This window comes from Myxocyprinus asiaticus, chromosome 6, assembly GCF_019703515.2.
Source record: "Myxocyprinus asiaticus isolate MX2 ecotype Aquarium Trade chromosome 6, UBuf_Myxa_2, whole genome shotgun sequence".
NCBI lineage: Eukaryota > Metazoa > Chordata > Actinopteri > Cypriniformes > Catostomidae > Myxocyprinus > Myxocyprinus asiaticus.
This window is the reverse complement of record NC_059349.1, coordinates 54875072-54896642: the sequence shown is the minus strand read 5'-3', so window position 1 is coordinate 54896642 and position 21571 is coordinate 54875072. Positions and strand designations below refer to the sequence as shown.

The 21571-nt window shown below is 37.4% G+C and overlaps 1 protein-coding gene across 1 annotated transcript in view; it reads right to left on the bottom strand.

Annotated features, from left to right (window-relative positions):
- Positions 1-16442, bottom strand: part of LOC127443051 (vesicle-associated membrane protein-associated protein A-like) — a 31172-nt gene extending 14730 nt beyond the window's left edge. Inside the window, exons 1-3 of the mRNA XM_051701531.1 lie at positions 16257-16442; positions 3667-3819; positions 909-1012 (exon numbers count right to left, since the gene is read on the bottom strand). Of these exons, the coding sequence (XP_051557491.1) occupies positions 909-1012; positions 3667-3819; positions 16257-16314 (315 nt within the window). The 5' untranslated portion in view covers positions 16315-16442. The remainder of the gene's footprint in view (positions 1-908; positions 1013-3666; positions 3820-16256) is intronic.
- Positions 16443-21571: the final 5129 nt, after the last annotated feature.

The following is a 21571-nucleotide window of genomic DNA, read 5'->3' as shown; positions in this document are numbered from 1 at the left end:
CACGGACAGACAGACAGACAGACACACTCACTACACACACACACACGGACAGACAGACAGACACACACGGACACGCAGACACACACGGACACACGCGCTCACACACACACAGACAGACAGACACACACACAGACAGACAGACACACACACACACACACACACAGACAGACAGACACAGAGACAGACAGACAGACACAGAGACAGACAGACAGACACAGAGACAGACAGACAGACACAGAGACAGACAGACACACACACACACACACGACAGACAGACACACACACACACACACACACACAGACAGACACACACACACACACACAGACACACACACACACACACAGACAGACAGACACACACACAGACAGACAGACACACACACACACACACAGACAGACAGACACACACACACAGACAGACAGACACACACAGACAGACAGACACACACACACACACACACACACAGACACACACACACAGACAGCACACACACACAGTCACACACAGACAGTCACACACAGACAGTCACACACAGACACATGCTGTGTTTCAAAATCTAAAGAGCAGTACTTGATATAATGTATCACGATTTGATTGTATGAAGTATGTTAGGTTACTTTTTCTGTAGAAGTGGAGAAAGTTGTTACATTTTGATTATGAAAACAAACACTTGTTTATTTAAAAATACTGTACACTGATGAATTATTTTCAATAAGACCAGATACAGTTATTAAGCAATTAAAATGATGTCATGTTGACTTGAAAGCATTTCCAGAGTTAAACAGTGTGTTTGCTGCCATCTGCTGGTTTGAGCATAAATGTGCAGTTACAGCAGTGAGCACAACATGTAAACACTTGCCAAATGGCTTTAAAAAAAGCAACATGTTAATCATGTAAGGACTGTTACCATGTTTTCTGTGTCTGTGATGGTTGCGGGTGCGAAGATTGTCTGTACCATGAACTTGTGTTTACTTTTCTCATTGGGATCATACTCAAACGGCTGCAGCATAACTGTGAGAAAAAACAAATATTAATGCACAAACTAAACAACAGTACATACATTGCTATATAATTATATAAATAGTTTCTGACAAAAACTAAATCTGATGAAGTTTATAATCAACGTAAAACTAAAACGAGCACTAATACATTAGCTTGATATAATAGCAATCATATGAATTGAAAATAGAAACAAACTAGTGTTAAAATGAAATATAACGGACATTTATTGAATTATTTAGTGATTTAATGACTTTATAATTTAACGATTTGTGTATTTAATGATTTATTTAAATATAAAAATATTTAGAAAGTTACGATTAGTTTAATGATTTTATAGTTTAACAGTTATTATTATGTATTTAATGGTTTATTAAAACATTTAGTGATTTAATAATTAATTTAAAGATTTTACAGATTAACGACTGTGTATTTAATGATTTATTTAAATATTTTAGTGTGTTAATGATTAATTTAATGGTTTTTATTATGCATTTAATTTAAACATGTATTTAGTGCTTTAATGATTAATATAATTATTTTAAAGTTTAATGATTCTATTATGCTTTTAATGATTTTATAAAAAATATTTAAATATTTATTTAGTGATTTACTGATTAGTTAAACTATTTATGTATTTAAAGATTGATTTAAATATTTACTGAGTGATTTAAAGATTTTACAGTTTAACAATTTAATTATATATTTAATGATTTATTTACATATTATTTAGTGGTTTAATTGTTAACTTAATGATTTTAATAAAGTGTTTAATAATTTATATAAATATTTAAATATTAAGTGATTTAATGATTTCATTATGTATTAATGGTTTATTAAAACATTTATTGATTTAATATTTAATTTAAAGATTTAACAGTTTCAACTACTTTTTTATGATTTATTTAAATATTTATTTAGAGTGCTAATGATTAATTTAATTATTTTATAGTTTAACTATTTAATTATACATTTAATTATTACATATTTGTTTAGTGGTTTAATTGTTAACTTAATGATTTTATGGTTTGACGATTAAATCATTAAGTATTTAATAATTTATATACATATTAAAATATTAAGTGATTAACTGATTAATGTAATAAAATTATAGTTTAACGACTTCATTAAGAATTTAAGAATTTATATAAATATTTAAATATTTATTTAGCGATTTACTGATTAATATAATGATTTTATAGTTTAACGATTTAATTATATATTTAATGATTTATTTACATATTCATTTCGTGGTTTAATTGTTAATTTAATGATTTCATAGTTTAACGATTTCATCAAGAATTTATATAAATATTTAAATATTTAGCGATTTACTGATTAATATAATAATTTTATAGTTTAACTATTTAATTATATATTTAATGATTTATTTACATATTCATTTCGTGGTTTAATTGTTAATTTAATGATTTTATGGTTTAATGATTTCATTAAGAATTTAATAATTTATATAAATATTTAAATATTATTAGTGATTTACTGATTAATATAATGATTTTATAGTTTAACTATTTCATTATGTTTAAAGATTGATTGATTTAAATATTTATTTAGTGATTTAATGATTTTAAAGTTTAATGATTTAATTATGAATTTAATGGTTTATTAAAACATTTAGTGATTTAATAATTAAAGATTTTATAGTTTATCAATTTCATTATATATTTAATGATTTATTTCAATATGTATTTCGTGGTTTAATTGTTAATTTAATAATTTTATAGTTTAACGATTTCATTATGTATTTAATGATTTATTAAAATATTTAGTGATTTAATAATTAAAGATTTTACAGTTTAATGCTTTCATTATATATTTTTTTAAATATTTAGTGATTTAATTATTAATTTAATTACTTTACAGTTTAGCAATTTCATTAAGTATTTAATCATTTAAATAAATATTTATTTATTTAATTTTGAGTAAGTTGGCCCTCCATACTCACTACATTGTGTTTAATTCAGAGAATGGCATGCCGTTACTGTTTTATCTCAGAAATAAATACGGTTATTTAGCATTTTTAAATCCAATTTTGTTTTAAAAATGTGTTTTGGCAGCCTGTTCAAAAAATGGTTCAGAAAAAGGTCATAAATTCAGCTGACGTTACTTCTATTTCATTCATCACACTGGGGGCCCCGAGCAAAACTTAATGTGGGGGGGCCCCCAATTAGTGTGTTCATATCTCCCGAAACAATTACACAGTTCAATTTGTTGGAAATTTGTTATGAAACTGAAATGGGTAAATCTTAAAAATAGTGTGCAAACTATAAAAACCAAAATATAAAACTAATGCTCTACAAATAATGCTCTAGCACCATCTGGCTTTCTGAAAAAATATAACACACATATACAAGAGTTTCACAGTTGAATGCAGATTTTTCTGACAATGTGTTTTACTGGAAAACATTAAAGATATATATATATATAATTTTTTTTTTTTTTTCCAAGGTGGCTTTCCTGTCATAAAATTGAAGCTGGACACCTGGAGCTTAATTATAATGACAAGATTAAATTATATTTTTTTATATATTTAAAAAAAAAAAAAAATCAAATTTAGTTTCTCAGTCCTGTTGACAGACCTAAAGTTCAAGGCAAATATAATTCAGTTAATTAATCTTTAAACCTCACCCGTGCAGCATACTAACCTGAGATAATGACTGTGGCCCCGGGCTCAATGATGCCGCTGTTTGGTCGTACGCAGTATCTGCGTGGAGCTGTGGTCTTCACTTTGAAACATACTTTTCTCTCTGATGGGTTCTTTAACTTCAGGTTAGCGGTGACGACATCTGTGAACGGACCTGAGAAGAGGATTAAGAAAAAATATCAAATCTGAATGTTAAATTGTACTGTTTTAATACCACTCCACAAATATTGTCTCGCAGATTATCCTGTTTCACTTGGAAATGTGTCACATTATGGAAATTCGATAGGCCTTCCTTGTTAAAAATACAGTGGCAAGAAAAAGTATGTGAACCCTTTGGAATTAGCTGGTTTTCTGCATTATTGGTCATACAATGTGATCTCATCTTCAAAGTCACCACGTATAGACAAACACAATGTGCTTAAGATAACAACACACAAACAATTATAATCCTTCATGTCTTTATTGAACACATCCCATTAAACATTCACAGTGCTGTGGAAAAAGTAAGTGAACCCCTAGGATAAATGTGTCAACAAAAGCTAATTAGAGTCAGGAGTTTGCAAACCTGGCATCCAGTTAATGAAACGAGATTGGAGGTGTGTGTTAGAGATACTTTGACTTATAAAAAGCACTTAAACATTTTGAGTTCGCTGTTCACAAGAAGCATCTGCTGATGTGGACCATGCCTCACAAGAGATCTCAGAAGAGCTACTGTCAAGAATTGTTGATTTGTATAAAGCTGGAAAGGGTTACACAGTTATCTTGAAGAGCTTAGATATTCATCTGTCCACAGTTAGACAAATTGTCTATAAATGGATGATTTAGTACTATAGGTACTCTCACTAGAAGTGGCCGTCCAGCCAAGATGACTCAAAGGACACACCGCAGAATGCTCAATGAGAGTGACTGATAAAGACCTGAAGGAATCATTGGAACTGGTTAACATCTCTGTTCATGAGTCTACTATACAGAAAGCATTAAACAGGTATGGTGTTCATGGCAGTACATCACGAAGGAAGCAGCTGCTTTCCAACAAAAACATTTCTGTGTGCCTGAAGTTTGCCAAAGGCCACCTTGACACTCCACAACACTACTGGGAAAATGTTTTGTGGACTGATGAAACTAAAGTTGAATTGTTTGGGAACAACACGCAGCACTATGTATGGTGTAAAAAGAGCACCACATACCAACATGAAAACATCATCCCAACGGTGAAGTACGGTGGAGGGAGCATCATGATTTGGGGCTGCTTTGCTGCTTCAGGGTCTGGATCGCTTGCCATCATCAAGGGAAACATTAATCCTCAAGTTCATCAAGATATCCTACAGGATAATGTCAGGGTGGCAGCTGAAGCTCAGTAGAAGTTGGGTGATGCAGCAGGACAATGACCCTAAACATCAAAGTAAATCCGCTACAGAATGACTTTAGAAAAAGAAAATCCACCTTTTGGAGTGTCCCAATCAGAGCCCAGACCTTAACCCAATAGAGATGCTGTGGAATGACCTCAAGAGAGATGTTCACACCAGACATCCTAAGAATATGACTGAGCTGAAGCAGTTCTGTAAGGAGGAATGATCCAGAATTCCTTCTGAATCGGAAACACTTGATTGAGGTTATTGCTGCCAAAGGAGGATCAAGCTTTTATTAAATCCAAGGGTTCACTTACTTTTTCCACAACACTGTGAATTCTTAATAGGATGTGTTCAATAAACAAGACCTGAAATTCGGCTCGGGATTGTGGGAATTGTGCACAATTTTAATAATTCCCGCAAACTCAACGTACATTGCGCGGGAAATTCCCACACACTTTTATTCACTTTACAGTGCTGCTGCAAATTATTAAACCAATAGATACAGATGCACAAATCAAATCAATAAACTTGCTTTTCTATCAAACTGTAATTCCAGAATTTTTTCAGTTTTTGGATGAACCCATTTATTCTCCGTGATAATGCACAGTAAATATAGGATATTTTAAGTGAAAATGAGCATACAGTCCATGTGGTCATTGTGTTTAACAGCGTGGCGTTTCGTGATAAATCGCTCAAATGTTTAAAATGTCACATCATTTGAAACTAGAGACTCTAATCTTTTGACTCAAACAGGTTTCAATGTAAAAACTTAATGAGGTTTCTTATCAGATGTAGTTATGTTGGCGTTTCTCCCAAAGACAAACTCCGCTGTGATCAGCACCATGTTGTTTTGTCACATGAATACGTGTGTCAAAAGTTTAACCCTTTACTGACAGCACAGAATCTCCTGAACTGAGATCAGTCAGTTTAAATTAAATTATGCGTTGCATATAGCGAAGCCAAAGTACAACGTCCACGTATGTGTACACGGGGGTACACAAGGTTAAAAAAAAATATACTAGTATAAAAAAAGAACTGCAAAATATTTCATAGACACTGTAGGTATTATTTTGATCTAAAACAAGTCTATGGCATCAAGCCATGAGTTGTGAAAAAAAAAAAGAATCCTTATTCAGCCATTGGTAGATCAAGGTATCGTTAATGTAAACCAAGACGAAAACATTTACATATATCCATTTGGCAGATGCTTTTATCCAAAGTGACTTACAGTGCCCTTATTACAGGGACAATCCCCCCGGAGCAACCTGGAGTTAAGTGCCGTGCTCAAGGACACAATGGTGGTGGCTGTGGGGATCAAACCAGCAACCTTCCGATTACCAGTTATGTGCTTTAGATCACTACGCCATCACCACTCCACACCAGCAATGAAAATTATACTATAAATGTGCACTACAAAACAAACGAAAACTAGACAATCATGAAGATAATTTAGTTTTCGTTTTGTAATCATTGTTGGATGATCTGATTTAAATAATCTCTCAAGTCTGTGTTCTCTGCGTTTTCCTCAAAAAGATCCAGCGAGCGGCCGTCTGGTTGACATGTGAAAACAACCAATCACACAACCAATGAGTATTTCTGTAACTGCTGATCTCCTGGGATTTTCACACACAACAGTCTCTAGAATTTACTCAGAATGTGCAGTTCTGTGGACGGAAACACCTTGTTGATGAGAGAGATCAACAGAGAATGACCAGACTGGTTCGAACTGACAAAGTCTATGGTAACTCAGATAACCACTCTGTACAATTGTGGTGAGAAGAATATCATCTCTGAATGCACAACATGTCAAACCTTGAGGCGGATGTGCAACAACAGCAGAAGACCACGTCGGGTTCCACTTCTGTCAGCCAAGAACAGAAAGCTCACCAAAACTGGACAGTTGAAGACTGTAAAAACATAGCCTGGTCTGATAAATGTCGATTTCTGCTGAGGCACACAGATGGTAGGCCCATTGTATTTATATATTATGGTGGGCTGAGCAAGAGACAGATACAGTGGGTGTGGCGTCATTTATTTTAACTAATAAACAACAGAAAAAGGTTAAAAGGAGAAAATAAAGAGCAAAAAAAAAAATGGGGGAATCTGGTGTTCTTGTGGTGCTTCGGGGCTCTGTGTAGGACTAGGAGAGCAGACAAAGGATTGGTCCAGGTCAGAGGGGTAGCGTCCGGGAGCCGCTCGCGTTCCCCTCCTGGTCTGGGGCGCGAGGGGCGGCAGCTTTCTCGATAGGTTCAGATAGGCTGTGAGGTATTTCTACTTCAGAACACTTTTAGGACACTTGTCCCATAGACTTCCATTGTAAGTGCATTAATGCACACAAAGTTTCTGTTTGTTTTTAGAAACTGTGGGACCATCTTCTAGCAATCGACAGCATCTGAGCCCAAGCTGTATTTAAATATAAACATATTACTTTAGTACTGACGGAAAATATTTTTCGACATGAGGCAGAGGTGACTGGCATCATGACTGGTTCTGAATTTCATCCATGGTTGAGAAATGACAGAGGTACCCATCCATACTCCAGCAAGCAGGAGAATTTGGTCCATAAAAAGTATCTCACCAGCTTCCTCCAGCCATCAAACATATCCAGCTTCAGCTCCAATGGCATTTAACATCAGATTTTTTTCCATTTTCATTTTTCTGGATTTCGTGTTTTATATTTTAATTTAATGTTATCATGAAAACAGTGTTTAATCAAATTATTACAAAGCTTTAATAAAACAATTTAAAAAAAAAAAAAAAAAATGCAATTTTTCAAAACAAATGCTGCACAGTGTGCTAAATGCTGATTTTCAGTACATTCGTTTTTGTGATATTGCAACATGTAATAATAAAAACATTCATTATTTAAATAATTGTTATTAGTAATATTCTATTAAATTTTAATATATAATTTTTCTATTCAATAGTAATATTTTTCTGTCGTAATGTCTTCCATTTCACGCATCCAGCTTTTATTTTGGCAGAACTTTTATTTTGAGGACCTTGTAGACTGCATATTATTTAATTTAATTACATCCTTCCACTGTTTAATGATTACACTTGGCCATATCAAGATTTTAATTTGATTATCAAATTATTAATGATTTAATCTTAAAAATGTCACATACTGTAATATTTTGCTAATGACACCAAACTGTAGTATGGTACCGAAATTAGCAACACGATGATATCGTACCATTTTAATTTTTGGGGTATTGCGATATTTCGTAAGTCAGTGCTGGGCAGATTACTTGTGAATTGTAATCAGGTACTGATGAGTCCACACACAAGGTAATCAGATGCATAGATCATTAGATAATCCACATGAAGCACAATGTTACATATGACCACCAGGAGATGGCGCCAAATACATTTTACAGACTCTGACTCAAATGACACAGAATGAAACTCATTCTGTGAAATCTCATTACTAAAATCATGTCTGTATGCTATGCAAACCTTTAGTCATTGTTGTGTTTGCATGTGTAATTAGTTCTTATGTACAAGTATGTTTTTATTTGTTTGGAGAGGCTTTTGGACACATGGATACATTTTTAGACACTATGATTAATTATTTTTGTAATGCTATAACTTTTGACTACTCTGTTGAATAAAAACATATTTCTCAGGTACAGTTGACATGATTGGGAACAAAAGCAGTTTTGTGCAGCCATCTTATTTACACCCAGAGATATATAATGTCAAATCAGATAAAAAGTAAATTATTTGGCTCAATTATTTTGTGATTTTTCAGCAGTTTCTTAGGCTGAAAATCTCAGACTGTATCATAATCTATTGCATTAATAAATTTGAAAAGTCTTCTTTACAATGACACCAAACACTTGACCCTCTTTTTTTTTTTTTTTTTTTTGTCGAGTTATAAGCCTTTAATTTTAGGTATGCCACTGAAACAGGAAATCTTTTAAAACACCTTCAGAGCTTAAAGGGTTAAATACTACCATACAGAGTATGCAGCATTACAGCAGCCTGTTTATTTTGTTTTTTCTTGACCCACAGAAACTCTACACCAACCCCTAGACCCCTAAACTACAAAAATTGACCATGGTTTTACTATAGTAACCATAGTTTAACCATGGTTAAACCATAGTAACTACAAAATTAGCCATGTAACTAAAAAAGTAACCAGTGACACAAATGTTCCACACCAGTTCTGCTGTGTGGGCAGCAGACAGAAATATTAAAAAAAAAACATAGTGTCCACCTTAAGTGTGATGGTGGCATGTTCTCCATTTGGCTATAACCCAGTAAAGGAGTTGACATGAAGAGTAACCCTGCAGCTGCCATCAGCCAATCAATGCTCTGCTTTCACACTCATGAGGGATCTGTTTTTCAGGAACTGTGATCATCTCTCTTTCTTTCTAATCTTTCTTCTTACACCTGTTTATGTCTTTTAGGGCAAGCACCATACTTGGGGTTGGTGATTTGAACGAACCTTTAACTCTGTATTAAACGTTCAGTATAGGGATGTTAAAATTAATTGATAATCAATTAATTTTCGTTAATACTTTGATCGATTAAGCTTAATTTCAGGACAAATGTGTTCAGTAATCATGCCAGCAGATGTTACGTCTTGTCCGCATCAGAGAAGAACTGCAATCAGGCACATTCAGCCACCACCAGAGAAACGCTATGTTACGTAGGCTACTGTGTTTACGCAGCGTGTTGATTTAAATTCAAATAAAAAGTAAGGTCAAAGGTCCGAAATATCCCACGGTCTACAACGTGAAATTTTAATGAAATCAAACTTCTTGTATATAAGTTATTATTAACAGTAATTCATTAACAGTTATTAAAAAATGCACAAATTCAAACTGTACATAGCCTAAATATATTAACATATACTGAACTGGGGGTCTGGGTATCTCAGCGAGTATTGATGCTGACTATCACCCCTGGAGTCAAGAGTTTGAATCCAGAGCGTGCTGAGTGACTCCAGCCAGGTCTCCTAAGCAACCAAATTGGCCCGGTTGCTAGGGAGTATAGAGTCACATGGGGTAACCTCCTTGTAGTCGCTATAATGTGGTTCTCTCTCGGTGGGGCGCGTGGTGAGTTGTGCGTGGATGCTGCAGAGAATAGCGTGAAGCCTCCACACGCACTAGGTCTGCGCGGTAACGCGCTCAAGCCACATGATAAGATGCGCGGATTGATGGTCTCAGAAGCGGAGGCAACTGAGATTCCTCCTCCGCCACCCGGATTGAGGCGAGTCACTACGCCACCACGAGGACTTAGAGCGCATTGGGCATTCCAAAAAAAAAAAGAAGAAATAAAGAGAACACATTGAACTTTATTTTTTGGAGTAAAACGGCATTACTTGCATTTCTTAAGTTTATTAATTTATATTTAAACAGTAGGCTACATGCTTGACATACATCGGTCTAACCGATTAATCGGTGCCGATAGTTGCTGTTTGGAACTATCAGTTATTGCCAAAAATATGTCGATAGTTGCCGATCCGCTTTTTCATCATTTAGTCATTTCAAAATAAGAGTCCCCAGTGTGTTTCAGGCTTATTTATACTTAAAAGTCCCGCATTATGCAACAAATTTTTTTTGGGGGGGGGGGAAACTGTGATAGTGAACGCAAAGCATTCTGGTTTCACTTTAAATAATCGTATAATGGCAAATGTTCTGGTTCATACACGCAGTGTTAATGATACGCAGTGACACAAGTAGACGCTAATATTTTATTTGTTTTATTATATTTTATTGCAAAAAATTCAATCTTAAGTAAATAGATTCAGAGGGGGGGTATTACTGGTATTTTTATTAATGAAAAACTTTTATTTTTTTATTTATCCCCCTTTTCTTCCAATTTGGAGTGCCCAATTCCCACTACTTAGTAGGTCCTCGTGGTGGCACGGCTACCTCAATCCTGGTGGCGGAGGAAAAGTCTACATTGCCTCCGCTTCTGAGACCGTCAATCCGCGCATCTTATCACGTGGTTCGTTGTGCATGACACCCCGGAGACTCACAGCATGTGGAGGCTCATGCTACTCTCCGCGATCCAAACACAACTTACCACACGCCCCATTGAGAGCGAGAACCACTAATCGTGACCATGAGGAGGTTACCCCATGTGACTCTACCCTCCCTAGCAACCGGGCCAATTTGGTTGCTTAGGAGACTTGGCTGGAGTCACTCAGCACACCCTGGATTCGAACTCGCGACTCCAGGGGTGATAGTCAGCATCAATACTCGCTGAGCTACCCAGGCCCCCTGCATCTGGAATTTTTTGTCATTTTGGACTCTTTACCCGCCATAATAAAGAAAATAAAAATTGTTGGTCATAAATCAATAAATAAATTTGAAAAACTATTGGCCAATTAATCGGTTATCTGCCTTTCCCACCACCTTAGTTATCAGTATCGGCGAAATCCACTATCGGTCGACCTCTACTACATGCATGCACATATTATTTGGAGTCTTCCACGTGCATTATGCGATATTAACGTTAACGATAAATTCAACAAAATTTGGTGCAGTTCATGCTTAAAACAAGAAAAAAAAACTATTTAGACACAATATCTATTGTCATTTTGCTTATCAAGTACATTTATCTTGTTTTAAGGATGTTTAGATACTTTTACTGGAAAACAAGACAAAAATACTCAGTACAAAAACGATTTTTTATTATTGTTGAGGAAAGGTGCGCTGTTACTTTACTGAACGATTGGACTTACGATTTTGCCTATAGTGGATGATAAAACAGGCAATAAATCCCATTGACTTAACATTGAAGAAGCAGCTTGAGTCATATCTAGAGAGCAGAATATCACAGAGACTTGAGGGTGAACTCTTAATACAGAAAACACATGCAATATATCAGAAATATCTTCATACAGAGAACACGGATGAGACCAGCACTACTGGACCAGACCGACACTGCATGAGGACCTGAGTGAAATCAGGACATCGTTCGAGCCAAATCAAAAAAAGATTAATTTCTAATCACGTTATCATGACACCACTTACTGTCAGGAGAACATGCCCAAAAGCAAACTTGATTAAGATCTTAAAAGCCACTTAAACTGCATGAGCAGCCATGTGCCAACGGTCCTGCCAAGACTCATCATGATGTCCAGAACCCTTCATCTGATTAGACTCTAGTTTGAAAGAGATGTGGCATATCCTCAGATCTTACAAAGCCTCTTAGTCTCGACCTGAACAGTCAGAGAACGGAGCATAAACTCCTATCCGGAAGAGCGCGTGAAGCATTCTGATGCGCGCGCTGTCAGCAGAGGCTCGCGCCAAACTCTCGCGAAAATATAAAGAGCAAGTAGAAACTGTGATAGTGAACGCAAAGCGCTCCGGTTTCACTTTAAATAATTGTATAATGGCAAATGTTCCTGGTTCATACACGCAGTGTTAATGATACGCAGTGACACGAGTAGACGCTAATATTTTATTTGTTTTATTATATTTTATTGCAAAATATTCAATCTTAAGTAAATAGATTCAGAGTGTAGGAAGAAATCGATTACGTCATGATTCGCAATGCTTCATGAGAATTGCCGTTTCCATTGTAACAGCAACTTCTCTGATTGGTGGATAAAGGTAATACTGTGTCATATCATGAGTAAACAACCTCAGACTTCATTGTCTGTCTTGAAACGTTTATACATATTGCTAGCGATTACGCACCGACGTATCGACCGATAAAAGAAATAGAGCGCAACAGTGCACGCCCACTTTTTCAGCCTTCTGGTTTCCTTACATATTTTCCCCATTCATTTCTTCCACAGACTTTTAATAAAATTCTTCATAAAAGAGTTGTGCATCATGAACCAAATTAAACCAGCTCTGAAGTGAATCACAACATCACAAACTTTGTTTTGAGGCAAAAAAGCATTTGAAAAACGAACAAAAAGACGAAGATACAAGACTGTGTACTTACCATCTTTACCCCACGAAGCATTGTTAATGATGTTGTTGAATAAAAAACGATGGGAATATAAAAAAACTATTGATTTTAGGTTGTTGATAAGTTTAGAAAACAATATATTTGACTTTTATTGCAAAATATTCCAATATGTACAAATATATAAGTAGTTTAAGGGTGAAGGGAGACCGACTCGATTACGTCATTCACAGTGCATAATGGGAGCGCGCGGTCGCTCTGAGGCACATTTTGCGTTTTGCATTTTCCACGATTCTCTGATTGGTGGATCTTTCATTGCTGTACCATGGGTAATGTAGTTGTTTACCATGAATTGCGCTATCAAAAAATTTTTAAACAATGAAGTTGAAATAATGCAGACAGATGGCTTTAACGGAAGCATATACCATCGATGAACAACCTCATAGCTCACGGTAGGTCTGACTATAAAGGTTTATAAGTTACATTGAAAATCAATTCGTCCATGGGATAAATGAATGGGATTTTAACCTCCGGAACCAGACTGTTGTGGTCTATTATCTGCTCATTGCATATATAAACAACCGATGATCAAAGTAGATTATTTAAAAAATGCGTCGCACAAGTAGTCTAGAACTCTTGCAGTGTAGGAAATGTCTCTTGTGTGGAATTATTTTCAATTGAGTGACAATGATAGCAGAGTTGCAATTTGTAAGCATTGCACTACTAGAATTTCATGAGGTGAAACTACTGTTAAAACCTTTCTTTAGTTAAAATCGGTCTGTGATTACAGAAATTCGAAACATGCCCCCAGTGGCCAAAACGGTAGGTGTTGTTGGGCTTATGGGCATGTGTGAGCTCTATTTTCCAAGTGAAATGTCCACAGAAGCGAGTTGTTTTCAGCTGTTTATTTTCAAGTTTTCTTGCTCACCATTGGCCAAAACATGGACTCCTGTACACGAAACTATAACGCGTAAACGTCATGTCATTATGTGTAAAGACATATATGATCAAACGGCCTGCCACAGATGGAACCCCAAATGAGTGCGAAGCAACAGAGAATAAAATAGCGAATGCCTCGGATGCCATGTTTGTTGTATATATAAGTGTCGCAGGGAAATTACGTTGCCAGAAAGCTGCTTACTGACCAATTTGCATGTATATGAGATTGAAGAGTGCACCGCGTATACAGTGCATGTAAACGAGAACGCCTCTTTCTCGCAATAAGCCACTTTTTGGTGTCCACGTTAACGTAGTCATTAGCCGCTTTTCCACTATCAGTCCAGTGCGAGACAGGGCTATCAACTGGCCAACCGGGGTTCAATTGTCTCGGACCGAGCCGCAAGACCGAAACCAATCTGCGTTCCCACCATGTGGCCAATAACCCCGCAGCGTTGCCCTAAAACCTGCCCTGGTGCCAACGTCACACACCCTGCCCATTTCACAAGCAAAAGGGAAGCATCATGTTATCTAGAATATCAAATGTAAACATTAGCTAGCTAGCAAGATAAATTAACGTGCCATGGTGTCCCGAGTGGTCTCTCCACTAACAGCGGGACAACGTCCCAGCACACCGTTCACCGAAACATGGAAATAATTTCTTTGGGCACCCCTTTGTCCATTGCGCATTTTAACGGATTTGTACTGTGCCCGCATTTATTTTACTCAATCCCCGGTTGGCCTTGTTCGGCCCAAGGGTAATTGGCAGGCCAAAGGCCATTGGTCGTTGGCCCCGAGAAAGCCACGAAGTGACAGGAACGCTGGCACGCACTAGAATGCAATAATTTGGCCCGATAGTGGAAATGCCACTAGTGAAGAGGAATGCATATTTTATAAACTGAGCCCCCCAGCCCAAACCCCAAACCTAAACATCGGTGGAGTAAAAAGGTAATGTTAGAGGGGGAAACACAACCTCCGAATCGCGCTCGATTCTGATTATGCAAATGCTATTACTTTCCTGTTTCAACACAGCATCCAAACCCGGGTCTCCCACGCTATAAGTCATTTTACCCCTCAAAACAAGTGACACTTTAAGCACACTTTAACTCAATTTGACAAGCTGTGGCATCAGTTTTATTCCTAGAATCTTGCAGAAAACATGTGTCAGAATGCCCCATATTATAAAACACGCAAGGAAAGACATCTGCAGCTTTATCATGGAGCTAGTTACTCATTTGTCAAGAACAGTCCCTTTCATAGAGTGAATGAAGTGTCCAGAGACAAGATTTCCAGCTCTTAAACTTCCAAATATAATTGCACAACCATGAAACCCTCATTTATTAGGACACTTATGTATTTGGCTTAGAAAACAAGGTCAGTCTTGTGTTTAGTATGCATGCACTGAAGTAGATGCATGAACTGCTCATACAAAATCAGCAACTAACAAAAAAGTACTATAGTATTACCATGTTTTATGGACATCTAACACGGTATTCTTTGAAGTACTTTGAGGCATGGGCGTAGAATACGCGGGGGTTGTGTGGGACGTGTCCCCCTCACTTTCAACACACTTTTTCATGGGGCATATGTGTGTACGCTGTGTCTTTCATACAGCAAATGTCTAAATATGCAAATGCAAAGGTTAAAATTCACTGGTCAATCACGTAATTCATGACATTACAATTTTTAATCGATTGACGGCTCTAAAAATATATATCATCTTGCGCGAAACATTGTCCCCCTCACTTTTTAAATGATTGCTACGCCCCTGCTTTGAGGCTCCATGTAAATATCAAGGTATGTGCAGTAATTAATTACTATGGTAAAGGGTGGGTAAAAGTACCATGGTATTACAATGACTGTACCACAGTACTTATTTATAAGGGCACTAATGTAAAAAAAAAATTACAGTATAAACATTTTTATTTATATAAAGCACCATATAAATATGAGTACCAAAAAGTACCATATTTTTACCATGCTACTTAGACAAGTACCATGGTAATAGCTGTGAGAATCATGTTAATACTGTGATATATGAACATGGTAATCAATAAGGACCATGGTAAATATTACAAAATTTGCATGGTGATTCCATCACTTTACCACAGTACTTTTTGTAAGGGTCGTTTTGGCTGTTAAATGCATCCACTGGGCACCTGCATTTCTGTTCTGCCCACCTCAAATAACCTGACAGTGCCAACACCAGTGCCAACCAGTTGTCATCCAGGGGCCTAGCTGCCCGAGAGCGGTGTGCTGAGCGGGAGTAGCGGGCAGGAGCGCCCGCCCGTCCGCCACTCGAGCACGGGGATCTGGCGCGTCTTGCGCTGCCTTCCCCCATAATGGCGCGTCTGTAGCAAAATCACGACACAAACCCCGGTTATATTCCACCAAACCCCGTTGAGTGTCGCTGCAACCCGCTTACCTTTGAACTTCAGGTCGCACGAAGGCTCTAGGATGAGGACCTGCTCCAGTTTGGACATGTTTGTTCGGCCGGGGAGAAGACACTCGGTTCCGGGAGGCAGCTGAGAGCAGCGCGGTCGATCCGAAACACTTCCACTGAGTCACTTAACGCGACGCGGGAGCGCGCACGCTGCGCTGCGCAGCGCGTGCCCACATGGACGCGCGCCACGGTCACTGTTCGCGTTCCCACTCATTTGGGGTTCCGTCTATGGCAGGCCATTTGATCAAATATGTCTTTACACATAATGACATAACATTTACACGTTACAGTTTCGTGTACAGGCGTCCATATTTTGGCCAATGGCGAGCTAGAAAACTTACAAATGTGCATAAAATTTATTAAACATATAATAGTGACCAGGGGTGGACTGGGAAGAGAAATCGGCCTGGGATTTTACATAGAAACTGGGCCAAAAGTTGTTGGGGGGGGGGGGGGGGGAGTCACTGTCCTTTTCTGCATATCGCTGCCCCCTTCGGCATATCTCGGCGCCGTTTTATGCCCATTCGGCCATTCCGCAGCCGCCCAGTTCTCCTGATGGCCAGTCCGCCCCTGATTCGTCCCAAAATGCGTCGGCCCACCTGGAAAATGCCCGGTATGCCAGATTACCAATCCAGCCCTGATAGTGACCCAAACGCCCAACAAAACCATGTGTAATTCATAAATAATGCATGTTAAATCCACGTGTCATCCCACGAAGTGCTATGTCATCGAGTTTTCCAGTATACTTCATGGATGTGCGAGGACGAGTGATTCTCGCTCTCAGTGGGGCACATGGTAAATTGTAGAGAGTAGCATGAGCCTCCACATGCTGTGAGTCTCCGCGGTGTCATGCACAACGAGTCACGTGATAAGATGCGCGGATTGACGGTCTCAGAAGTGGAGGCAACTGAGACTTGTCCTCCGCCACCCGGATTGAGGTGAGTAACTGTGCCACCACGAGGACCTACTAAGTAGTGGGAATTGGGCATTCCAAATTGGGGAGAAAAGGGGATAAAATGTAAAAAAAAAACTGACTTTTATTTTGACAGACGAATTCCCAGTAAATATGCGTCTACACGCAATAACGCGTACACGCGTTATGTCATCTTTACACTAAATTCATCTTTATGTGTAACGTCTGTACACGTTATGCCTAAAGAAATAAATAACACTTTGGCCTTCCATATCCATTCATCGTCTTTGAAGTCTAAACTCAATTTATTGGGTCTATATTGGTAAAGAAATTCAATAAGCCTGTAATTACAGCCCCATGGCCAGGGCCGTAGCTAGTGGGGTGAAAGATGGTAACGATTCTAGGGGCCCAAAGGTCCAATGGGGCCCACAACAAATTCAAAACTGTATTATTTTAATAGGAAAGGGGCCCAAAACAACATATTGTCATGGGGCCCAGAATTCCCTTCTACGGCCCTGCCCGAGGCCACTGTGTAGCCAAAACATATATCACTTTTGGAATCGTATTTTTCCACTAGAACTCTAAAACTTGTGATTTTGTTAAAAAAAAAAAAGGTTTTTAAAGGCCATTTAGACATAAGGCTGTTGTCTGTTTTGCAGGGTTTAGAGGAGCACAGGTTGAGAGACCAGCTTAAAACAACTAAGACCAGCAAACCACCTATATTAAACTGTACTTTTCAGCAGCATATACCATGAGAAAGACATAAACACACTATAAACACAAGATTTCCAAGGGCTTATGCACACTCACTGAAAAAAGAAGAAGATTTTTTGACTTAACATCCATAACGTAAGAAAATAAATAGCTTCTACTCAGAAACGTACATATTTATAATATTTTTAGCGTTTCTTACCTAATTTGCATTCATGTGTACAACACAAAATATTAATTATAAGGTGAACTTATATAATGTAAAATAATAAATGTGAGTTCCTTGAACTTCTTTGGCTTACAAATGCACAAAATTAAAATTTTAAGTGCTACTAACTCAAACGATCAAGTACAGAACTGAAGTTGTGGGGAGTACCAGTGAATTTGATACAACGTGCTATTAGATATTAAATCTGAAATTGTATATGTGTGACATACCTTTTTATGTAAATAAAGTTGAATGCACTGATACATTTGTGTATATCTAACAAAGGTTTTCTAGTTATGCTGATATAAAATGTCTATAAGTTGAATTTACTTAAAAAGCATGATGCAAAAATGCTACATATTTATTTTAAGTAAATCCAACACATAATTTGCTAGTCTTAGCTGTTTTAAGAAGGTCTTCAAGCATGAGCAGCTGACAAGTTCCCAAAGACCCTCTAAAACTCAGGATAAAGCACCTTATCTGTTTTATTAATATTGTGGTCACTTAATTTCATTGTCTGGATGACTGTACTATTATTTTAAAACGTGGTAAATATGAACCCTTTAAGCTCAGATGATTAGAAGCTCTACTTTCCAATGCATGAAATTTGCAGACAAATCAGAAGTGTTCCATTCTGATAATTTATTAAAACAATTGCACTGTACATATTATTGTAATCAGTAAAAACAACAAACTGATAAAATAGTCATGTGTCATATGTTGTTGGAAAGATCTCAAACAGTAAAATACAACCAGTCTATTTGTTTTACTCACAGACAAAAATATAGTGAGTAATAGCTAAGTATATGTCTTTGACAATTATGATGGTGTTGCTTGTATGCCGCGTTTCGCTTATAACTTCACGAAAAATAAACAGAACATAAAATATCACATAACATTACTTAGAGGAGGTGATTGTCTTTCAAATGAGTCCACACACAAGATAATCAGATGTATAGATCATTAGATAATTCACATGAGGCACAATGTTACATATGGCCACCAGGAGATGGCGCCAAATACATGACACAGACTCAATGATGACTCAAATGACACAGAATGAAACTCATTCTGTGAAATCTCATTACTAAAATCATGTCTAAATGCTGTGCAAACCTTTAGTCATTGTTGTGTTTGCATGTGTAATTAGTTCTTATGTACAATTATTATGTTTTATTGGTTTGGAGACTGTGACGAGGAGGAGGGCGTGGCCGGACCGTGATGGAGCACAGCCAGCGCTGAATCAGCTGATCAGCGGGAGAGTGAGATAAGGGGTAGCTGGGACACCGGTTCTAGAGAGAGAGAGAGACGCACGTGGCCGCGTTGCATTGTGTGTCTGTGTTTGTTTATGTTTGTTTTAAGTTCATTTATATCATTAAAGTTTATGTTTACTGTTCAGCCTGTGCCTGCCACCTCCTTGCCCAACCTTTACTCTGTTACAGTGGTGCCAAAATCCGGGAGATAGGATGCACTGTCGCGGAGTCCTCGCCGCTGCCATCCGCCAGGGGAGCAGCTGCGGCCATCTGCCTGGGGATGGAGGGGTCGCTCCTGGCCAATGAGAACCGGAGGAACCGCAGCCGTCTGCCAAGAAGGGGACTCGCTGCCGTCCGCCACGGGAGGAGCGAGCTGGCGTCCGCCAGAGGGCAGAGGAGAGGTTGAGGACCGGGCGATGGCGCATCCGAGAGCCAGCGAGCAAGTTCTTCTCTCTCTCTACTCTCTCTCTCTCTCTGTGTGTCTCCACTCTCCCTTTCCCTCTCCCCATGCCTCCCCTCGTCTCTCCCCCAGGTTCGCAGGAGGCGGGGTGGACCACCGGCTAACAGAACGGCTGGAAGGGCAGCGTCTCCCCCCCCAAAGACTGGGGAGGGAGTTAGTCAGACCGGTGGCATCCCGGCCTGAATCGGGCAGGGGAGGAGTGTGACGAGGAGGAGGGCGTGGCCGGGGCGTGATGGAGCACGGCCGGTGCTGAATCAGCTGATCAGCGGGAGAGCGAGATAAGGGGTGGCCAGAGGCGCCAGTTCGAGAGAAAGAGAGACGCACGCGGCCACGTTGCATGTGTGTCTGTGTTTATGTTTGTTTTAAGTTCATTTATATTATTAAAGTTTATGTTTACTGTTCAGCCTGTGCCTGCCTCCTTCTTGTCCAACCTTTACTCTGTTACAGAGACGTTTTTGGACACTATGATAAATTATTTTGGTAATGTTATAACTTTTGATTGCTTTGTCGAATCAACACAAAATTTTTCTCAGATACAGTTGACATGACTGTGAACAAAACAAAAGCAGTTTTTTGAAGACACCTTATTTACACCCAGATACAGAAAATTTCAAATCATAAAAATAAGAAAAAGTACATTTTTGGCTCAATTTTTTTCCAGCAGTTTCTTAGGCTGAGAGTCTAGAAAGTATTTTAATCTATATAATTAACAAAAATGAAAAAAAAAAAAAAAAAAACATTTAAAAAAAAAAAAAATAATGTTTGTCACATTATAAGCCTTTAATGCTGGGTATGCTACTGAAACAGGAAATCTTTAAAAACACCTTCAGAGCTTAAAGCGTTAATAATAAAGAATAAGAAGGTGTGTTCAACACAATATTGACAAATTAGAGCACAGCCAGAAACAAAGTGTGGCTGCATGAATCTTTACGAGTCTTTAATTAATTTATATTATAGGTATTATAGACATTAAAGTTAGAAACTTCAGATACAGTAAAAACACTGTCTCTTAACAGGTTGAATCATTTTAGTTTCATCTGAAGAACTAAAAACTAGCAGTGAAAACTAGAACTAGAGTAAAAAGCAAAGTGAGAACAAAAACCAACAGAAACATCTTTATTATTCTGCTGAGTACAAAAATCAAACCAATCCATCGATAATAAATCCACATATACAGTAACCCTAACCCTACAAATAGTTGACAAAAAAGGACATTTAACATGCCTTATTTCAATCTAATTATCCAAAAATTCCCCCACAGGTTTGTGCTCATATTTAAAGCATATGTCTGTGCAGTTAGTACTTTCCAGAAGACTTAATCTACACAACATAAAAACAATATACACAGTAAATACCTATTATTGTTCATATTTGCTGCTTTAATATTAATAGCAAAAAACAACAGTGGGATTATGTAAACAAACTGGCATTTAAAGGGTTAAAATCCTGAAAATGAATGAATATTTGGTAGTTATGATCAGGACTGATGTTGGTTAAAAAATCTAAGTCAGTGAAAGTGGAAAATAATATTAATATTAATATATAATATATATATATATTTTGTAAATGCTATAAAGTTTAAATTTTTTAAAAAAATAACATGAACTTAAAGATTACATACGAACTTGACACATACGTTTTAAACTAGATTTTTAAATATATATTTATAAGTTGTATCACCTCGGGGATTGTGTCAGGGACCCATTAAACTACTTAAAAAACAAAAAACGTAAATGTTTCTTACAGCGATGA